The 21,170-nt window shown below is 41.0% G+C and overlaps 2 protein-coding genes and 2 pseudogenes across 4 annotated transcripts in view; all 4 read right to left on the minus strand.

Annotated features, from left to right (window-relative positions):
- LOC6615159 (innexin shaking-B) overlaps positions 1–21,170 on the minus strand; it is a 163,571-nt gene that overhangs the window by 116,998 nt on the left and 25,403 nt on the right. The window lies entirely within an intron of this gene.
- LOC6615163 (E3 ubiquitin-protein ligase PPP1R11) lies at positions 2,785–3,732 on the minus strand. Its single transcript, XM_002039543.2, has one exon. It carries the CDS (start codon positions 3,552–3,554, stop codon positions 3,012–3,014), a length of 543 nt encoding a protein of 180 aa, XP_002039579.2. The 5' UTR covers positions 3,555–3,732; the 3' UTR covers positions 2,785–3,011.
- On the minus strand, positions 4,180–4,771 carry LOC116802080 (annotated as a pseudogene).
- On the minus strand, positions 15,094–15,911 carry LOC6615164 (annotated as a pseudogene).

Raw genomic sequence — 21,170 nt, forward strand, 5'->3', positions numbered from 1 at the left:
CCTACATTTTCCAACATTTAACCACAATATTTTTGTGGAATTGCTCGCAAATTGTTTATAGCTGACCTCAAAGCTATTTGGGGATTATGGCCAACAGAGCCAAGGTGTTGGCCATCATTTCCCCTATTTTTTGACCCCCTGAGCTGGCTTCGGATTAATTTTAATGGCAATTAGTAAGTGAAATTAGAGAAGAGTTTATGGCATTAACTTATTGCTCTTGTCCGAAAAGCTACTTTAATTATATTTTATCTCCAAGCCAAAATGGTCATTTTAATTTTCGGATTACAGTTAAATGCTAAGCATACACCTATGTTTTAAACTTGAATAATTTCCCCTTTTGTATTTTACGGTATCGGAATGTAGCTCACCAGGAAAAATTAACACATATATGCAAATGAATTGAGTGAAATTTAAGCGCAAAGAGCTTTTTTGCTTTTTTTTTACGTGCGTTTGTTAGTGGATATATGCCTTCATTTGTCCCCTTTTATTCCTTGCATTTGTGTCATGTTCAAAGCATCCATTTTTTGATGTCATCCGCGGCCTCATCAACTTAATCATTGAAGAAGAAGGAACAATTTGCCTTGCACAGATCCTTCGTCCTTTTCGCAGCGTCCTGCCTAAAACTGAAAAAGCGGAGAAAAGAGCAGAGCGCAGCACAAAAAAAATGAAAAGAGGGAAAATAAATAATGTGAGAAGAGGAAACATTCAGCTTCGTTGACGGCGACCCATTGACCAAGTTAAAAGGGCTAGAGCTATACGGCATATGTGGGGATATGGGCACACATGTGAGAGTTATGCAAATCATATATATGTATATATCATATATATGATATATTTTTTTCTCTTGCTGCGGAGGCACTTCAAATGCGGTTTGGGGCCGCGGAATCAAGCGCCAAGAGACCTCATAAAAACGACTAACGCGACTGGCTCACACAGATACGCACTCACACTGGCGCACATATTGAGTTGTGGCTTAATGCCACACAGAGACACACACTAGTACACGGACACACATAGGGGTTCAAAGTTTGGCAGAAGGAGCGCAAAAACCAAAACAGAAATATTTCGCTCCACTTTTTCGTACGAGGTTTTTTTTTAATATTTTCTTCCCACAAAATTTGTGTCATGCCATGTGCTCGGGATTGCATAAGCCCCTTTTCAGGAGGCCCCCAGCCCCCTCCACCACGCCCCTGTCAGCCATAGCTTCATTTGGCAACAGAAATATTTCGCAGATTAAACAGGGAATTGAAAGTAGACGAGGAGCCGGAACGGCAGCCGTAACTATAAATTAAAAAAGACTAATTCGCAAAATTGAATTATGTAATTAAATTGGGAAAGGTTAATTATAAGGAAAATATTTTAGTTCTTCAAATGAAACAAGAGAGAATGCTGTAGTCGAGTTCTCCGACTATCAGATACCCGTTACTCAGTTAGTGTGAATGCGACCGCGAAATTTCATAATTTTCCTGGGATATCGATAGATATTGGGGAGTGAAATGAGAATAAATTTGAAAATTGTTCCAAAGTGTGGGCGTGACCGGTTCGGCGGCTTTAAGGCGTTAGAGTGGACGTGGCAAATTTTGTTCTTGCAAATCTATAGAAAATATAAAGACAAATAAAAATGTGAAGAATATCAATACATTTATGAATAGTTTAGTGTGATTAAAGAATAGCGTGTCATTTTTTGCGGTTTGTTAGCGTTAGAAAGGGCGTGGCAACTTTATATAGTCGGAAACCTTTCCTTCTGCCTGTTACATACTTTCCAACGAATATAGTATACCCTTTTACTCTAACAGTAACAGGTATAAAAATTTCATTTTATTTAACATAATAATGGAATATATATAAAGCAATGAATATTTTAATTTAAGAACCTTTAGAGCAAGTTCTATAAGTAATTACACAATAAGTACCGAAATATGTGCCGCAAATAATATATTTAGTATTTTATATATTATAAATTTATATTATACATTATATTATATATATTTGGTATTTTTAAACATTTTTTGTAAATTATTCTAGTGCCTTATGGAAACATTAACTGGAAAGCTTCTGAATAGATCTGCATCTGATATTTCAATTTAAAAGAGAGCTGCAAACACAACTGGAATAACGGATTAGGATGACAGGGCGACAACCACAAAGCCATCAGCACAGCAACGCTTCAATTTCACATTTTCCGCCGCTTCATCGAGTTCCACATTCGCTTCGCTGGCAACTTAAATTTTACCCCCACTCAACACAGCGACGGAGTTCGAATAGAGCGCTGCTTTCAAGAGGGATTTCGAACGGGCGTGCGAGGATGCCTTTCAAAGGGGGTCTCCCACTAGCATCTGGGATGCACTGCATCCACTGCAAAAAGTTCATTAATCTAGTTACAAGTTCGCGCAGACAGTTCGCATAATCAATCAATAGACACACGATGGCGCTTCCTCGGCGAGGGGCAGGAAATTCTGGGGCGTAAACATGTTGAAAACCCCGCCCCTCCGCAGGACAGCCCGCGCCTGTATAGGTAGGCGTGACTGTTGAAGAAGGCGGGGCGTGTGTCAGTTTTTTGCGGTTTTCTGCCCGCTGAGTGACAGGAACAGGAGAGCATTTTCTAAGCGGGTTTTCTTCGGCTTTTCTTTGCCTTCGAAAACTGCTAGAGGAACAGTGAAAGACGTGGCGTGAAAAACTTCATTAAGTTAGAGCACAGATAAACAAATACATACATTAATTAGCAAAGAATTGGTCATAGTCTTATCGAAGTTATCCAAATTATAATCGTAAACTGTTACCGGTATAAAACTGCAAACCAATTTATAAGGAGTAGATCATCATCCTCAGAGATACAAAACTTTATCCATACTGCTTTTTTTTAATTCTTTGTTCCCAATTTAACACGAGTATCGGCTACCTGAACTTACGAAAATGCCATTTTAATCAATCTGTACAAAACTCGGATATTGCTTCGAGGCGGATATTTGAATTATTTTTTTTTGGTTTAGATGGTTTTACATTTTTCTCGTTTAAAAGTTGACTACCGATTTTTGTTCCCCTTTGGCCGAATCATCCTTATGCTGCGCTATCTCTTCGATAGGCGGTCGATTATTCCGATTACTGCGAAGACGATGGTGATGATGACAGCAACTGCACCCGTTTTGCTGCTCCTGCCTCCGCTGTTTTTCCAAGCGATTGCGAGTTCTCACCTCGGGATGGCCAAAGCAGTGTTCGCACTCGTCGTCCGTGGAGGACGAGCTCTCGCCGAAAGCATGTGGCTTTCGATAGATGCAGCAGCATTTCGACTTGCGCCGGTTCATGTGCTCGTTATCGATAACGCCGGCATGAAAGCGGACGCGCCGTTCGGTCATCTGCCTCTGCTGCGTCAATCGGAGGCAGTAGGTGGTGGACGCGGCCACTGGCTGCACGGAGGTTTCAATGCTAACCGCCGAGCTAACTCCGGAAAGGGTTTCCGGTGCCCGAGGAGTTATCTGGGTTGACGTCGACGCCCATCTTGGGTCTTTGAGCTCCGTCTGACCATTGACCATCGATAACTCGGAATTCGAATCCATATCGACAGAATCAGAAATAAACGCTTAGAAATTTTGAGGTGTTAAAAAAACTACAATTTATAGGATTTCATAACAAACTTTGCTCTGTCTTCTACAAAAATTTGATTTAAACTGAGTTATATATATCTTATATCGTTTCCCAGGATGATAGCTTGAGAAGAGCCTTTGTGATCTTAGCTTTTATTCACATAACTATGTTTAATCATTTTAGTAAAGGTGGTTTTCTACCGCCACATTTATTTGTTACCAGAAACATGTCAGTTAAAGGATTTACCTAATTATATAATATAATTTAGTTTATTTATATAATTGCCTTTAATTCCTTCTAACCTAAGTTTCTGGCCGTTTGTGAGATTGATTGACCACCAGCAATCAACTTGAATATGCAAAACATAAAGAAATACATTTACAAGTTACGGCAAAGATCTTAGACCTCGGTCTTAAAAACCAAATATACCAATTTATAAGAAGTATGGCACCATCCTCAAAAATACAAAACATTATCCATACTGCTTTATTTTATTTCTTCGTTCCTAATTTAACACGAGTATCGGCTACTTTAACTTACGAAAATGCAATTTTAATCAATCTGTACAAAAGGCGGATATTGCTTCGAGGCGGATATTTAAATTATTTTTTTTTCTGGTTTAGATGGTTTTACAATTTTCTCGTTTAAAAGTTGTAGACTACTTTCATTGTTGACTACCGATTTTTGTTCCTCTTTGACCGGATTATCCCTATGCTGCGCTATCTATTCGATTATTCCGATTACTGCGAAGATGATGGTTTTGATGACAGCAACTTCACCCGTTCTGCTGCTCCTGCCTCCGCTGTTTTTCCAAGCGATTGCGAGTTCTCACCTCGGGATGACCAAAGCAGTGTTCGCACTCGTCGTCCGTGGAGGACGAGCTCTCGCCGAAAGCATGTGGCTTTCGATAGATGCAGCAGCATTTCGACTTGCGCCGGTTCATGTGCTCGTTATCGATAACGCCGGCATGACGTCGGTCATCTGCCTCTGCTGCGACAATCGGTGGCAGAAGATGGTGGGCGCGGAATGCGAATCCATATCGACAAAATCAAAACTAAACGCTTAGAAATTTGGACCTATTAAAAAAACAATTTATAGAACAAAAATTTGATGTAAACTGACTTATCTTATATCGTTTCCCAGGATGATGATACTTTTATTAGAACTTTTCTTACCAGAATCATGTCAGTTACCGGATTTACCTAATTATATATATAATTTAGTTATAATATATATATTTGCATAATGATCAGCTTAAAGTTTTGTCAATGCGAAAGTTAATACAAATTATTTATTTTTTAGTCTTGTAGTGTCACAATCTTTTATTGGATGCTACATCCCATTTATTCCTTTTTACATATCACTTTTTGGGGCCATATTCAAATTACATCTAGTGAAAAACGAGTTTCGACAGGTGTTGAGGCTGCCTGTGAGCCACCAAGTTTGCTGACCTCTTGCCATTTCATTCTTCTCTTTCTTACGCCTGTTCACCCGTCTCACTCTCCACTTGTCTGCCCCTCTCTTTCTGGATGTCTCGTCTCCAGCTTTATCCGCAGTCATTTTGGCTGCCAAAACTTGTGCACGATTTACGTCAATTGGACAAGCGCCAGGACACGCCTTAACCCCGCAGTGCCCCCGTCCCAATAAGCCCGCATTTCGCCCCACCAATTCCCCACCCACTCGCCAGGCTTTCCGCACCAAACAGTTTCCCAATTCCCAGAGCAGCTCCTTTGCGGGCTCTATGTTTACCTAAAATGCAATCCTCCTTGCCCGGTGCAGTTTTGCATTTATTATTGGTAGAAAGGGTGAGAAGTGGGAGGGCAGTTGGCGGCTTGGGAAAGCCATTTTCCATTTTACTTTACCACTTTGGCCTTTGAAAAGTGCACAAAAAATCCGCCCTTTCCTCATGTACTATATATATATATATGTATATGTATATATATATATACGTATTTGTTTTTTTTATTTACGCATGGCAAATAAATGTTGAAAATAATATGATGGCTGCTGTTCTGTGGGGTTAAGGAACTTTTTGCCAGCTTCGTTTTCGTTTTCTTGGCTTTCAGTTCCTCTAGTTTTTTTACCATTTTTTTTTCTGGTGGCCTCGTGTTTTTTACTTCTTGTCTGCGTTTATCTGGCATTAGAAGCAAGAAAAATTATGTTTGCGGGCGAAAAATGGGGTTTTGTCGGCTCTGCAGCAGATAATAAAAACGAAGCCGCAGCGTCCAAAATGCGAACAGAGCCCAGCCAAAGATCCTGAATGAAAAATTATGCTCAATGCCGTTTGAATAGTTACGCTTTTCCCGGCCTCCGCGCGGAATAAAGGCGTGGCCAGAGGTTCAAGTACAACGCACAGGGGGGAAATCGAGTTGAAAAAAATGTTTATTTTGTTGTTTGCCATCAAAATGTGGCTCTAATCGATTGAGTAAGCGGTAGGTAGTCAGTAAAATATTTACTATCAAATTAAATAATTTTTTGGATAATTTAGTGTTACTACATTTTAGAATTAAATAAGACTTACAAGTAAATGCAACCGCATTTAGTTGAAGACATGCTAGTTGGAAATCAGTTTTGAGCAAATTGTTGGCTCAAATTTATTTTCGTTCTCGTCTTTGCAGCATTCAATCTCGAAGCTAAACAATTTTCACCCTTTTCCCTTAACCGATTGTGGGGCTTAGTATTTTTACTAAAGGCACTTGCCGCGGCACCCAGTTGGGGAATCACCTAAAACTATTTGCAGACCATTGGAGTAAACACTTGGCGGCTGCTCTTCACGCACTTAACGGTCAAATAAAAGTTTCCGGTGGGCGGCAAGGCGGAAAAGCAGGGAAAGTGAAGGGGCGGGGTCGTTATATTCAAGGAAAACCAAATCCTCGAGCGCCTGTAGCCATAACTTTCTTTCTGTGAGCCATTGAAATGAAATCTAAAATTCATTACGCATTTTATGCGTCAAAAGGAGATTGGGGATTGGGATTGGGATTGGGGATGGAGGTGTTGGTGAGAAGAGGAGGTGGGTGGCACATAATGAGGCGCGTGTCTGGTCGGAACCTGCCCCATCCCACAAATGGCATTTATGTCCCAATGGAGACACGCACAAAATGCGACGACAGCAACGCCTTCGACTGTCTCCTGTTTTCCTCGCCTTTCCGCCGTATTTTCCTGCACACCCATCTGCGCGAGAAATTCACCGCCGGAATTGTAAGCTCAAGCGTCCGTGTCTCCTTTGTCGCTGGTGTGGTTGTCTTTGGGGAATAAGATGAATTACATGCTACTTCAGGCAGCCTCCTTCTCATTCTCCATCTCCATCTCCATCTCCTGCTCCTGCTCCTGATCCTTTGAAAGTCCCTATCGCCACTCGGCACTCTTCTGCCTCCGCATGCAAAATCATGCAGATAACGCACAAAAAGGTACCAGAAACGAAATCCCCGAGCGCATAGTTTCGCAGCAGGAAGTCCCTCTAAAAACAGTGGAACTTTGGTTCCAAGAAATATGGAAAATAAACAAAAAAAATCACAGAAATGAAAGAAAGTAGAGGAGAAGAATTGCGAATGGGCAACACTACAGGTACAATAAGAAAGGAAAAAGATGCTTGCTTAAATTATTTCTACAAAAACGTTTCATTCCATGAATTTTAGTATGTCTATGAATTAAATAATGTACCTTGTTCAGTGGTGCAACGATCTCTTCAGCTATTTTTAGTTTTTTATTTCAAACACCATTGCTGCCCAAGAATAGCTAAGCTAGCACACCAAAAATGTTTCTTAAAGATATTCGAAAGTAACCCAATAATATAGCTGCTACCCCATGCTATTCGGAATTTATGGAAATTCCCATTTAACAATTTCCGCCTTGCATCGAAAGCAGTGTGCCGGTTAAAAGGAAGACAGAGAGCGAAATCAACCGCACGGAAATCATGTCTACGCATCATTCTTTATGCTATTACTCTACTAGTCGACTCCCCTTTTCCGCACCATAGTGTATTTTGTTTTTTTTTTCTTTTTTTTTGGCATTCCTGTATTGTATTTGGATTGTGTGTGTGATTTTGCGGGGCTGTGTGGAAATGTGTGATAAGCAGTTTCCGCTGGGGAATAGACCATACACATATACATATAGTGGGTACAAACATATATATACGTATGTATGTGGCGTGGTGTGCGAAGATAGTTCTTTGAATGCCTAGGCTGCGTCCTTTTCCTTTTCATTGGCGTCAAACTGTCCAACACAACATGCACACATATAGAAAAATATTTCGTTTTCTGACTGATTATTTGGTTAAATTTTACGTGTTGCTCAAAATATATGTTTATTTTCGGAACATACTTTTGACTGGCTAATGTATTTTACTGGTCACACCTATAAAGTGTGGCCATGCTAATTTTAGAAAGCTATTTCATCAAACTCCGCAAAAGAAGACACTTCTTGAATAATATGCATTAAGATTAGTGTTAATTTGTCCAAAATTCACTATAAAATCGGAATTAGGCAGATATTTTTTCAAGTGCAGGGTTGGGAAAAACATTTTTTCTGTAAGCCAACAAAAAAGAAGGCAAGGATTTAGAATTGAGGCACATTTCATAGTTACGGTGGGAAGGGAAGCGGAAGCTGTGGCTACTAATGCAAATATAATGGCAAATGTTTCGGAAATATATTTCTCAGATAAAATTGATAAAGAAGACGCCGCCGCCTTTAATCCACCGTCGGAAAAATCTATTGTATGCGGCAGCAAGCGGAAAACTATTTGCTCGCATTTTGCCACACTTTTCTTCTTTCTATTATCCAACATCCACAAATGATGGCAACAAAAAAGGAAAACATCTGAAAGACTGCTCCTCACTTGGGAGTCCAAGTCTTTTGTATGCTTCTGCCTTTCCTGCCATTGGTTTCTTATCTACCAATCTATAACTCCCATCATTTTTAAGTACTACTCAGACAGGCGAAATCTGATTTTGCATATAAAAAGAAACGCAAAACGCCCTTTTCTCTTAATTCTCTAACTTAATAAAATGTAGTCCCTATATTGTAGTTTGACCAAGCACATATGTACATGAGGACTAAAACTAAAATAAACTGACCATCTTCCTTAGCCTAACAAATTGCATTTTCAGTTTTCCAAATCAACAGAGTGAGACATCGTTGAGACTTTAGCTGCCCCTTGACCATTTACATTTGCTGCCACTTTATCTCACTTCCACGTCTTCATTCGACTTTCCGAGCTCACTTCCCCACTTATTTTTTCCCTCCACAATAAATGTCAATTTTGCACTGCTCTCAATCAAATAAGTTTTCTGTTGAAAGTTGAGACTTCCTTTCGCCCGTTCGCATCCTTTCAATTTCTTTTATTTGTCCGAGCTTAAGCTCCAGCTAATTTCTGTCTCCTTCTCCACTTCCGCCCCGTCCTTGGCTCACTCAAACTATTTTTATGATTCTTGAGCTTAAGTAATCGAAATAAATAAAACGGAATCTGTGTCACAGATTTTCTGCCATCTGGCCGAGCAAAATGTAAACAAAATAAATAAGAGAATGGGGACGGGAACGAGATGAAGCCGTTGACAATGGTATTCCCCATGGACTGGGAGCTCGTTGGGCTGCATCCAACCATTTGTCAGTTTCCCGTAGTGAAGCAAAGAAAAAATCTAATATAAATTCCATTACAATTATATAAATTTCACTTAAGTTTGCAATAATTTGAAAGCCTGAGATGCGACCGCAGCGAGTAAAGCGAGGGAGTACTGTACTAAGCAACAACCAGCAAAAAGGGGGAATAGAAAAACGGTGAGGGACAGCAAAAGAAATGCATCATAAATTTTCATGTTGCTCTCGCGATATTCCATTGTGCTTCACTGGAGAGTGGCGAGCAATGGACATAAAAAGCCAAGCCCAAGACAGCGGTAACTTTCAACTGGAGTAGCAGTAACTGAAGCTGCCTCCTAGTACACAGGTTGAATACCGTACCCGTTTCGATGCAGAAGATTCGCCACATCTGGCCACACTCACTATCAAAATGTGTCCCAGATTTCCCGTTACCTCACAGAACAGAAGGTCAACGATTTCTAGAATTGACACTCTTTTGATGGTTACAGCTTCGTACTTTCTCTCAGTGCACTCATTGGTGCCCTACTGCTGAGGCAGCAGTTCTGTGTCCAGCCATAAAGCAGCAAACACAAAAAATGGGGGAAAATGCAATACAATTTCATTTTATGCAAGAAACAACGCTGGCGGAAAGCAGGAGGAAAAGCTCGCTTTTTGGTGAAAAATTGTAAATTCCCATTAGAATTGCGCCGGCGGTGCGGGCAAAACGCATCATGAAGGAAGGAAGAAAGTAAGCCGAGGAAATGAAATGAAACCAAAAATAAAAAGAGAAGCGGCCTCTGAGGAGATGGAAGAGGGTAAGTAGGTAAGTGTGCGGTATGTTACATGCATAAATAAATAACCAAAAAAATTGTAAGAGGCAGCAGCAAATAATGTAAGAAATGAAAATAATTCAACTTGAAGGAGCAAAAATGTAACAAGGTTTTTTGGGAGTTACAAGGCTTTAAAAGGTGCAGGAAATAAAAGAACATATGATGAAGGTGAATACAGAGTGCAGGTATTAAATAAAAATCCACAATATATATAAAATTTGTGACATTTGTTAATTCTGCAAATTGTTTTGAATATATTAAAGTATTTATGTATTGCAAAGAAATGTAATACATACATTACACAACACTACAAATTGATAGTGCTGATAGTGATATCTTCCCTATACTTTAACCATTCATTCCGCAAGGTTTAAATCAGAAAAGTACATGAACATTTTTGAGAGTGTTTTACTTTGTATTATTATGTTTCAGGTGTCTCTAATATTTTTTTTTACTTTTGTCCCACTGTGCGTCCAGGCAAAAGGCGGCGAGTTCAAACTGCAGCTGGCAAAGTGCCTCCGCTGAGCTTAAAAGAAATTACTTCTTGTTCCGCCTGCAGTTACCCCTCTGCCATCTTCTCTCGCCCATATATCCAGAGTTCCTTTTTTTCCTTATATATTTTTTTTTCTATTTTCTTAGGTGTTTTCTTCTTTCTACTATTTTTTTTTTTTGGTGCAAACGAAGTTTACGCGTGCTGATGCAGATAATGACAGTCAGTCAGTCAGAGAACAGGGGAAAAGGGTGGATGTGGATGCGTATCTGGATCTGGATCCATGGAGATGGTCGGACGTTGTCTGTCTCTTGGAAAATTCTTACCTATTAGGAGCACACACACGAGCGAGGACTTCCTGCTCCTGTCCCTTGGAACTTCTCCGGGCACCGAGCAATTAGAGAGAAAGCATCGGCAGGATAAGGATAAGGATAGCGAAACCAGGCTAAAAGGAAAAGGTCCAACGACCTGAAATCTTTTCTCAGCTCCATCTTCAGGCCATAATTGCTTGGCAAGTTAATAAGTGGCAAGTCAAAAAGCTTATCCCCTGGACCCAGAACCCCTCGCACTTATTTCTTCCCATTTCCCCAAAGAACCACCACACACACCACACGCCACACGCACACCAACACACACACAACCACACTCGAGTGGCAAGTTGCATTCCATTGCAGCTGAGAGCCAGGAAAATGCTCGGCTTTTTGCTACAGCTCAGGCATTTTAATTAGCGCATTACCAGCGAAAGGAGACGGGCTGTAAGGCGAACCTCTCGACAATCGACAAACCCAGCTCTCGACACCAATTTTTTATGGCCAGATGTATGCACGATATGGAAACACAGGGCACAGTGCGTTGCAGAACACTTAAGAATTTCACAACTAGGGATTCCAGCGCAGACAAGCTTTCTTCAAGACTTGAAAACAACTAAACACATTTAGCTTTACGTAAAATGTTGTTTTTTAACTATATAAAATATAAAATTTTGGTTTCTAACTATATATTCGAACCATATAGAATATTTGCCACCTTTACGTAAGACGTTCTTTTAAATACATATGCAAATGAGTTGTTTAATAGTTTGTGAATACTTTTGGTTTTTCCCAAGCGTTTTCTCACTGTCAACCAAACTTCCTCACCGTTCTGCCTGATAAAACCAATCCCAATCGAACTAAAAGTGGCTGGAATATAAAGAAAGCAAGACGCCAAATTCGAAGTCAACTTGCCAATCAATGTTCGCAGCGGCGATAAACGAATGCTGTTGCAGTTTTTTCACGAGGCAAACTTCCTGCAGATAGAGTCCTTGGACCATGTCCAATAAGGAGCAGAAAAAAGTGTCCTTTTGTCAGGTGTCGCACAGCCCACCGGGTGCCCAAGTATAAATGATGTTGCTACTGCGACTTGAGGAGCGCAAAAAGGTGGAATAATATTGAGGATTTGCCTTCTCGCCGGCAAATCAATTTCAATTCCACTTTCTTATTTAACATTTTGATTAATGCAAGCAGCAGTCGAATATGCAAAGTTTGCGGACACTTTTTCCTGCACTTTTTCCAATTTTTCCAATTTTTCGCACTGTTCTCTCGTTTTCCCCCGACAATGGCGGCCACTTGACACATGCTTAAGCACACATACACTCACACTCGAGGAGGTAGGGACATGCGGATAAGGCGTTGCCACATCTGCTCCCGTTTGCCGTTTGGCTTTTTGCAAAGCCAAATGTTGTCAAATAATATTTACCCAGTCACACTCACACACACACACACACATGGGAAATGTGCTGCATATTGGATATGCGTTTGTGTGGCCAAGGAGCTTTGCAGAAATGTATGCAAAGTACGAGCTATAAAGTTCAAAAGTGTGGCAAGTCCGTAGAACTGAAAGTATTAGAGAAAAATCCAGAAACCGTAAAGGAAACATAAGACCGAATTACCTATACTCTACATGATTACTTTAAGCATCACTTTTAAGTATGTTTAAGCTGATCTTTCTTGCCAAAACCTATGGATATGCCGAAAAACTAAACAATTTAAGATGTTCAAGTCCGAAATAACTGTTGCTATGCAAGCAGCCAGTGAAAAAATAACAATTCTGGTAGAACTCTTCAAATTTTAGCCACCTCTTGAATAAATATATCTATATAATATGTTTGTACCTTCCTTTGGGGTATTCCTGAGGGAATTATCATCTTACCCCGTTCAAGTGGCCCGGCGATCCCCGTGGAGTGGCAGCATCGAATTACACGCCTCGCCAGTCCGTCCGGGAGAAAACTTAACACAAATAAATAGAATATACTTGTATATAAGGAACATTGGAGCGTAACCGTTTTTGCCGGCATGAGGAAAAGCGGCGACATGTTCAATCTGTCCAAGTCACGGCGTCTGCGTCCGTCCCTTCCAATCTGAACTTTATCGGCAATAATTATCAACTGTCCGTTTATGTCTCTGTTTCCCCTGGTCCCGAGAATATATTTATATATTTGTATTTAATATCGGGAGACAGACAAACAATCATATCGGGCTATTTACGGCAGCCAGCCAGAAACCAGAACCGTAAAAGATACAATTCATAAAGCCGAAAGACAAAAGTTAGACAAAACACTTTGGCAAAGAGACGTGGTGGAAAAGCGTTTTATAGATAGCCAAATCGGGCAACACCCACATTCATACATGTCCTGGTGGTAAGGAAAACTTTTGTGTTGGTCCTTTGTTGTTTGTATTTTGTTTAGATGGCATAAATTAGATACGTGCCCACCCAAGTCCAGGACATCGGGACATCCCGCCAAATCCCTCTCCTTCCTCGATTGTTTGAGCTTTAAACAAACAAAGGCGGCGATGGAAGGGATAACTGGGGCTGGGCTGCTCGGTGGGATACAAAGTGTCGCAGATTATGTCCTGCCGGTCCTTCGGTCATCATAACAGTGCGCCATCATATATTTGCCCTCAACTTGGCTGCCCGCAAAAACTGCAAATTGCAGTTTGGACTGGCCAAACAATTTTCTGATTAATTTCAAGTTTTGTGTAAACTGTTGAAACATTCCACAATTTTGATGATGATGGCGATGATGCTGATGCTGATGCTGATGCCCTCTTATGTGTGCCCCGAAAATTGTGCTTTCCTCGGCTTTCCCGATTTTCCGTTGGCCTTTTTGCGCCGAGAGCCAAATGAAAAGTTTTCCCCTCTTCACTGAATGGCTGAGCAAACTGCGTGGGAGCAAGATCTAAATAAATAATTAGTTCGCATTTATTTCATTAGACAAACCGGAATCCCGAGCCAAAAACTTTTGCGGATAACTAAAGACCCTAAATGGGTGCCATGAAAATGACTTTGGAAACATGTGTGCTTAAATGTCCCACTCCCGTAATTTGTCTTAAAAACCCCGCTTTTCCACGAGCGTGTTTGTTACAAGAACTCGACAGGGCGATGGAAAAGTAACAGTTTTTCCAGAGAGCATCACATATTTCATTACATACAAATAGAACTAGAAAAATTTGTGATCGCACTCTTTATTGCATAGTTATCAGTTTACTAATTGAAATCATGGATTTTTCTCATATTTAGTGCATCAAACCTCTGCAGATTTGAAGAAACTACAAGTCACCTTAACTCTTCATTATCTCATCATCTAATTAATCCGCTTTAATCTCCTTCAATTATCCTTTTTGATCATCTGGCATTCAAAGGAAATCCCATGCTCACTGCTCTGGTTTTATTTTGCCTCATTTTCCATTTCACAAATGCCACGCCCCCTTTGCTTTCCCATAGCCAGTTCGCTCCCACTGATGAAACTTTCAATTAGCGCCAAGTGTAAAATGGAGCAGCGGTGGCATCATTTTCATCAAATTACCAGTGACACCAACACAACCGATTCCCTGGCGCCCCTCCCCCTTCCGCTCACGCTGGGCGGATGCCAAGCCCCCAGCACTTCCTCGCCCCGCCCCCTTCAGCGTGTTCATCTTTCCGTTGCCACGGTTTTAGCCATTTTCATTTCTGGTCGGCGATGACACAAAATGTCGGTCACTTGCGGCTTACCCCAAACCATCCACAGCCCCTGCCACCGGTCTTAGCCCTCCCCTGCCCAAGCCACTTGCCCCGCACTTCAGTGTGCTCAATTTGTAGAATGCTGCAAATAGCCAGGAAAATTACCTCATGCGCATTTTCTTATTACAGAAATGTGCATAAGAAAATGGACGTAATGAAAAAATCTGAATAACAGCAACAAAAAACAAGAGGCAGCTGGGTTGTGGGTGGTAGGTGGCGGAGAAGAGAGCGAAGGCGGAAAACGCAGTGGGGGAAAATAGTCGAAGTGAAAAATACCTGTTGGGAATTCAACGGAAATGAAACCATTTATTTTAAAATATTCAAATGAAATTAATGGGATATTCCGAGAGAGAATATAAAACAATTAGTTATGCATTAAAAGTAGAAATGCAAAAAAGGTACATACAAAATAAATCATTTTGCTAATAATACGATAAATATTAAATACAGAAATACAGCAGTCCATTCATATTTGCAATATCGTATTGCTCAAACTAATGAATCCACACATTTAAAAATGGAACGATCCATAAATTAGAAATCATAATAGAAAAGGCATATGATTAAAGATAAAATGAAGTGAAATCAGAAAGATTGTTTAAAGAAAACAACAGAAAATAAACTAATGGAAACCTGGTTTAAAGCGAAAGGAAACAGAGTGGTGATCAAATATTTTTCAATGGTAAAGAACGCTGAAAAAGTGAAGCCGAGCAAAAAATTCGATAAAACGAGAAATGCAATGGAATGGAACAGAGGAAAAGTCACCTGCCCTGCATTTTCATTTTTCACGTTTTTTTCTTTTTTTTTCCTTTCCCCCTCGGGAACAACGGGCTGCAAATTGAAAATACCAAGGCGTAAAAAACAGGACAAAAAAATGGGGAACCTGGAGACAAGGAACAAACGGAATGCAAATGACGCAAAATGGAAATGGATGGAAATTGAAAACCTGAGGGCAACGCGACAAGGGGGACGGGGGCAAAATGAAAAATAATTAGCGCAATTAATGACCACGTAATTAGCGCTTCGAATCTATCCTTCTGCCTCTCTCTGTGCGCTCTACATCTTGCCATCCCTTTCTGCCACAATGTGTGCAGTGGCACGAAAAGTGTAACCCACACCCACCATTTTCCGCCCACTTTCCCGCCGGAATTCGCAGCAGGTCCCCCCGCACCACCGCCTTCATTAATAGTTCGCTGTGGCTACGTTTGATAACTCTATCGCGGTCCGGTCGCCACTGATTTTCCTTTTTCCCACTTTTCCGACTTTTCCATTTGCCCACAGAGAGCCAGCCAGCGCAAAAGCAATAGAAATCGGGAGCAGGAGTGAGGCGGAGAAGGAGCAGGAGAAAAGTGGAGAGCAGATCCCAGCGACACGCTAATGAATGCACGATGGCCCCGTTTCATTTTCCAAAAGGGGTTTCCATCGGAAATGCAACTCTGTCATGGCATTTCTTCATCAGCATTTGAGGTTAGCGGAAAATCCACGCAGATCAGCGGGGAAAAGCGTGCAAATGGACGGCGGCTAATTAAAAATGCCTTTGATTAGGCCAAAATGTTAAATTAACATTAGTGCGCGCTAAGAAGCGACAACGGTTTTAGCCAACTAGCAGCGGCGAAAATGCAATTCATTTGGTATTCTGGGAAATTGAGAAGTTACCGCAGGGTGGTCTATTGCTTTAATTACAAAAGCTAGAGGAAATATATGGAACAGTTGAATACAAAAAAAAAACAAGAGAGGATGCTGTAGTCGAGTATCCCGACTATCTGATACCAGTTAATAGTGTGAATGCGAACGCGAAATTTAATCATTTTTCGTGGATATCGATAGATATGGGTGCATAAAATGAGGAAACACAACAATTTTGCAAAAATTTCGGCGTTTCAGGCTTGTGGGCGTTAGAGTGGGCGTGGCAATATGGATCAACAAACTTGCGCTGCGTCTTTGTCTCTAGAATGTGTATGCTGAATCTCAACTTTCAAGCTTTTTAGTTCCTGATTTCTCTATTTTCATACGGACGGAGATGCCTCCACTCGGCTATTGAACCTGATCAAGAATATATATTCTTGATATAGTGGGAAACGCTTTTTTCTGCCTGTTACATTCATTTCAAGGAATCTTGTATTTCTCTACGAGTAACGGGTATAATCGCTTTTATAAAATATGACTAAAACTAAATTATTGATAACACCACAAATAAGTAAGCAACTCTTAAGAAAATGTCGAGCATTTCCAACTTTATACTGAAGTCAAATCCCCCCCGATTGCCTGGCTTTCGAACAACTCAGAAATTCATTGTCTACACATGGTGCCCAGGATCTCTCTCCGCAGGACCTCCTGGGAAAGTGGGTTGGGGGTAGTGGATGGGTGAAGGGGGAGGGGTTAAGTCCTTTTGCTGGTTGGCGAATGAAAAACGAAAAACGAAAAACGTCATCATGTGACGGGAATCAATCTAAAGTCATTTTATAACCCGAAAAGTCATAAATCTAACTTTAATGTTTTAAACGTGACTGCGGCACGAGGTCCCCGGACCACGCCCTCTCCTCCATCGCCGCCCACATCGCCTACATACATATGTAACGATGTGTGCGACTGAGAGGGAAAAATCTCCGGCATTGAAATTGGAAAAGTAAAACAAGCAAATGAATGTATTTCCGTTTGGGATTTTTCACTTTCCGGCTTTGGAGAAGGAAGTCGAGGAAAAGCTGTGACGGCCTGGGCGCTGTTTTCCGCAGTCGCCAACGGGGGCGTGGCCATAGAGTGGGGAAAACACTATAAATGACAAAACGAATTCGGGGAGAAGTCGTCGAGCTGAGACAGGAAAATAGATAGAAAATTTTATTAAATGGGCATCAAAACTATTTGGCGTGTCCTCCTCACGGGGCGTGCAAAAGGTCCTGGCAAAGCAGGACTGCCTCGGCGTACGAAGGGCGGAAGGGAAATCCCCCTAGCTTAATTCATGGGCCAAATGGCGTAGCATACTTACGTGAGCCACACATAAAATTCAAGCACCGCATGCGGTCAACGAAGGTGAACACCAGAGGGAGAGGGCCATACACGGTTGGAAAGAGACAGCGCGGAATGCCCGGGCAATGTGTGACAGGATTAATTAAGTGGCGGCAATGGAATCGTGTCCATAACGAATTGTGAGATTAATATGGCCAGCCAAAGAAGGATGGGCAGAACTGCAGGGGATTACCGCTTAAAGCGCACAGATCTTAAAGATTTGCTTAACTCATAGAGGAAGTTCCCTTACCAGATAAAACATACGATAATGCTCCGTTCGGAATCGAACTTGAAGTCGGACTGGGACTTATTTTCTGATTTAACCAGACTATTTTATAGATATTTTAAAGCTTTAATGTTAAATAGGCATCCAAGGCTATCATACTCACATAAGCCTATTACACGCACTAAAATCACTAATAGACTTGCATAAAAAACTTGAATTGAGGTCAAAGTGATGCCCTACGGTTTTTCCGGGGCTCTTGCCGGGTTATCTTTTTTTATGGTGTTTATCGCAAATTAACTATCGCTTAAAATAATCCGCTTTATTGTGTGTAGAAATCGTTCATGCAATGCCACTGTCCTTTTACTGCCCATAATTTTGAGGATACAAAATTGCACTTATACTGCGAACTCTTCTACGCAAATTGCGTAGCGATTGTATAACGTTTGGCCAAAAAACCAAATCGAATATGCCCATTCTGGCCAAATCCAATGGCCATCAAAGTATAATAACCAACAAACCGAAATCGCATTTACAGATATAGATTTTACCGAAATTTATCGCCCCGGGGGGAACCGGAATATATATTCTTTCCAGTGTGTGTGCTCATGTGTGTGTAATTTAATCAATAAGAAAATCGTCTTTTCACTTACATACACATCATTACATTTGGGCGCATAAATTGATGATGCTCCAGGGGGAAATTCACGTGGGCTTACCTGGAAAAAACGAGGGGAAAAGGGGAAAAGTTTGTAAATTTTAGCTAGCGATTTGCGGCATAAAATGGTACATTTATTAAAGACTTTGAGGGTATTTCCCATACTTTATAAGCCAAAGACGTTAGATTATATTATAAACTGGGTGCATAGAAAACTATAGCATACTTTAATTAACTATAGGAGTGTTGTTAAATGTCTAAAACAAATTTAATTACACTGAAATGCATTTAAGTAGCGGCTCAGAGCCCTTGGAAGCACCCATTTCCGCTTATTTTGCTTAGTGTAATTCCTAAGCATGACTTGGTCCGAGGAATGTCCAACCGGCAACCGCCTTACATTCCCGAACCGCACTGTACACGTGCATATTCGGATCTCATTTTAAATTCAATTTGCGGTCGAGTGTGAGATTTTTGCCATTGTGCCGAGATGGACGCACGTGCGACAATTGTTTGAGCTGTTTAATCACAGTGCGGTTGGATTTACCCGGTTCAGTTCGGTGCGAATCGGTTTGGGTTTTGGGTTTGGGCTTGGGGTTTTGGGCTTCGGTTTGAGTTTGGGCTTGGGGTCTTGATGCCGGCTTTCGGGTCATATTTAATTCATTTTATTATTATGGTTATTGTCCTTGTTGCGGGATTGTCGAGAAGGAAATGGTTATGTTCATTGGACCGGAGTTCGGGGACGGAAACTAAGCACAATTTATAATGTTGGCGAGAATTTTCCAATTTAACAAACAATTCAATTAATGCAAATTACAATAGGAATCGGCACTAATGAATATTTTATGACGAAACTAATTTCATTTTCATACATATTATGCGGACATCGCAGCAGCTGGGCATCGATTGTAAATTGTTTACACGCCGCGGGCCGTTGGAATCAACTCCGCCCTTCCCACTGGCGCCTTTCCGGTCTCCCCACTTCCGGTACCCCCGCTTATAATTGCCACAAATGTTGCGATGACAACAAAACCCACAAAAGGGGTAAAATTATTACACTCCACCCAGAGCCCACGTTCGCTGGCTCCTTGAGCTCCTGACAGACAATGGAAAAATGGTAAATGAGAAATAGCCAAGGAATCGCCCACAAAATGCTAATTGTCCTGGGTGTCGATGACAGTGGCCCCATAAGCTGGGAGAATCAGAAGGAGTATGGCATATTCACATAACTTCAAATCATAACAACATTCAAATTTGACATCCATATTCGAGATAGAAGACTTACAATTTCCATTTGAGAGTTTTTATACCATTTACTTTCTGCAAGGCCAAAATTTTTTGACCAAAAATTAAGCACCTTCATATACGGATGAAAAATATGAGATTTGGGCATAGAACATATCGATCCTTTTAACTAATACATATATGTCGGGTAAAATGCGAATACCCAAAGGAAGTAGAAAACTATAAATAAACTAAATTTAATACGTTTATGCTCATACGAATTTATTGAAAAGTTACGTATAAATTTGCATTTTCTTCTATCGGAGTCACCTGCAGCCTTAATTATTCCTTTTTTTATTTTATTTTCATGTATATGTAATATTTATTTGCTTATGGGAGCTCCAAGTGCCTGCTGCATTTCTTGCTTTTTTGCTGCTCCAATAAATAAATAAATATTTGTGAGTATTATAAACAATGAGATGTGTTGGTTCATAAGCTCCAATTGATTGCGGCAGTGTTTCCACTGTACTCCAGACTTTCGCCATTTCGGTGCTTCGATTGTGTGCGACATTCCCTGTTTTCCAGCCAGCTTGCCTCATTGTTGCAAGTTTCTGCTGTTGCGAGTTGCTGCTGGGCTGCTGATGTTGCTGCTGGGCTTTATGAAAACAGTTTCTCAATTATGCCGCCCGAATGGCTTCGTAGTTGGTGTTGCTGCTGCAATAGCTGCTGCTTCTTCAGTTGCTGCTGGTTTTCCGTCTCTGTTTTCCGAATTTTCTTAATGTTGCTGCTGTTGCTGCCGTGGATGTTGCTCCTTTGGTTGCTGCGGCCTTTGTTGTCATTGCTTTTGCACTGGCTTTCCCCCCTTTTTTTGGTTTTTGTTATTTGCTGGCCCGTTTCGTTTTCGTACAAACTTTGCCAATTTGGAAGTCGTTCGGTGCTTCGGGAGGGACAAAAGGGGTCGTGCAGGGGCGGCGAAAAAGGGGCAGGTGGGGCACAGTGCCTTGTTGTTGTCGTCATAACGTTTATTAATAAGTTTTTCGGCCGGCTCAGTTGTTGCCATGCTGATTGTTGCTCCTGCTGTGTGTTTCTCCTTGATTTCCCATTTTTTCGATACTTTATTCGTGGGTTCTGGGGATGGGGTCATAGGTCATAGCATGACTTGTCAGGAAAATGGGCAAAAATAAATAAGAAAGGCCAGAATAAGCAGAGAGGGATAGAGTGATAGGGAATTAGAGCAAAGTGCACTTTTTGATGACTTTTGATTTGTTTTACGATTCAGCCTCGGCTATGAATATTTATTGTCGTGTCGGGCGTCCATTTTCCGCCTTTTCCTACTTTTCCGCTCCTGTCTTTAAAATGCACGAAATATGTTTGCATGGCAACAACTTTTTAATTGATGTTTATTTAACGTCCAGCATAATTAACTTGTGCTCGAACATAATATTTAAGGGATCGTAAACGAGCATTATACGAGCCATTAAATTGAATTTGTAAACGCTCAACTGCCACTCCATTCATATACACAATATATGCTTATACATCTCCTTATAGATTTGC

This window comes from Drosophila sechellia, chromosome X (genome assembly GCF_004382195.2).
Source record: "Drosophila sechellia strain sech25 chromosome X, ASM438219v1, whole genome shotgun sequence".
NCBI lineage: Eukaryota > Metazoa > Arthropoda > Insecta > Diptera > Drosophilidae > Drosophila > Drosophila sechellia.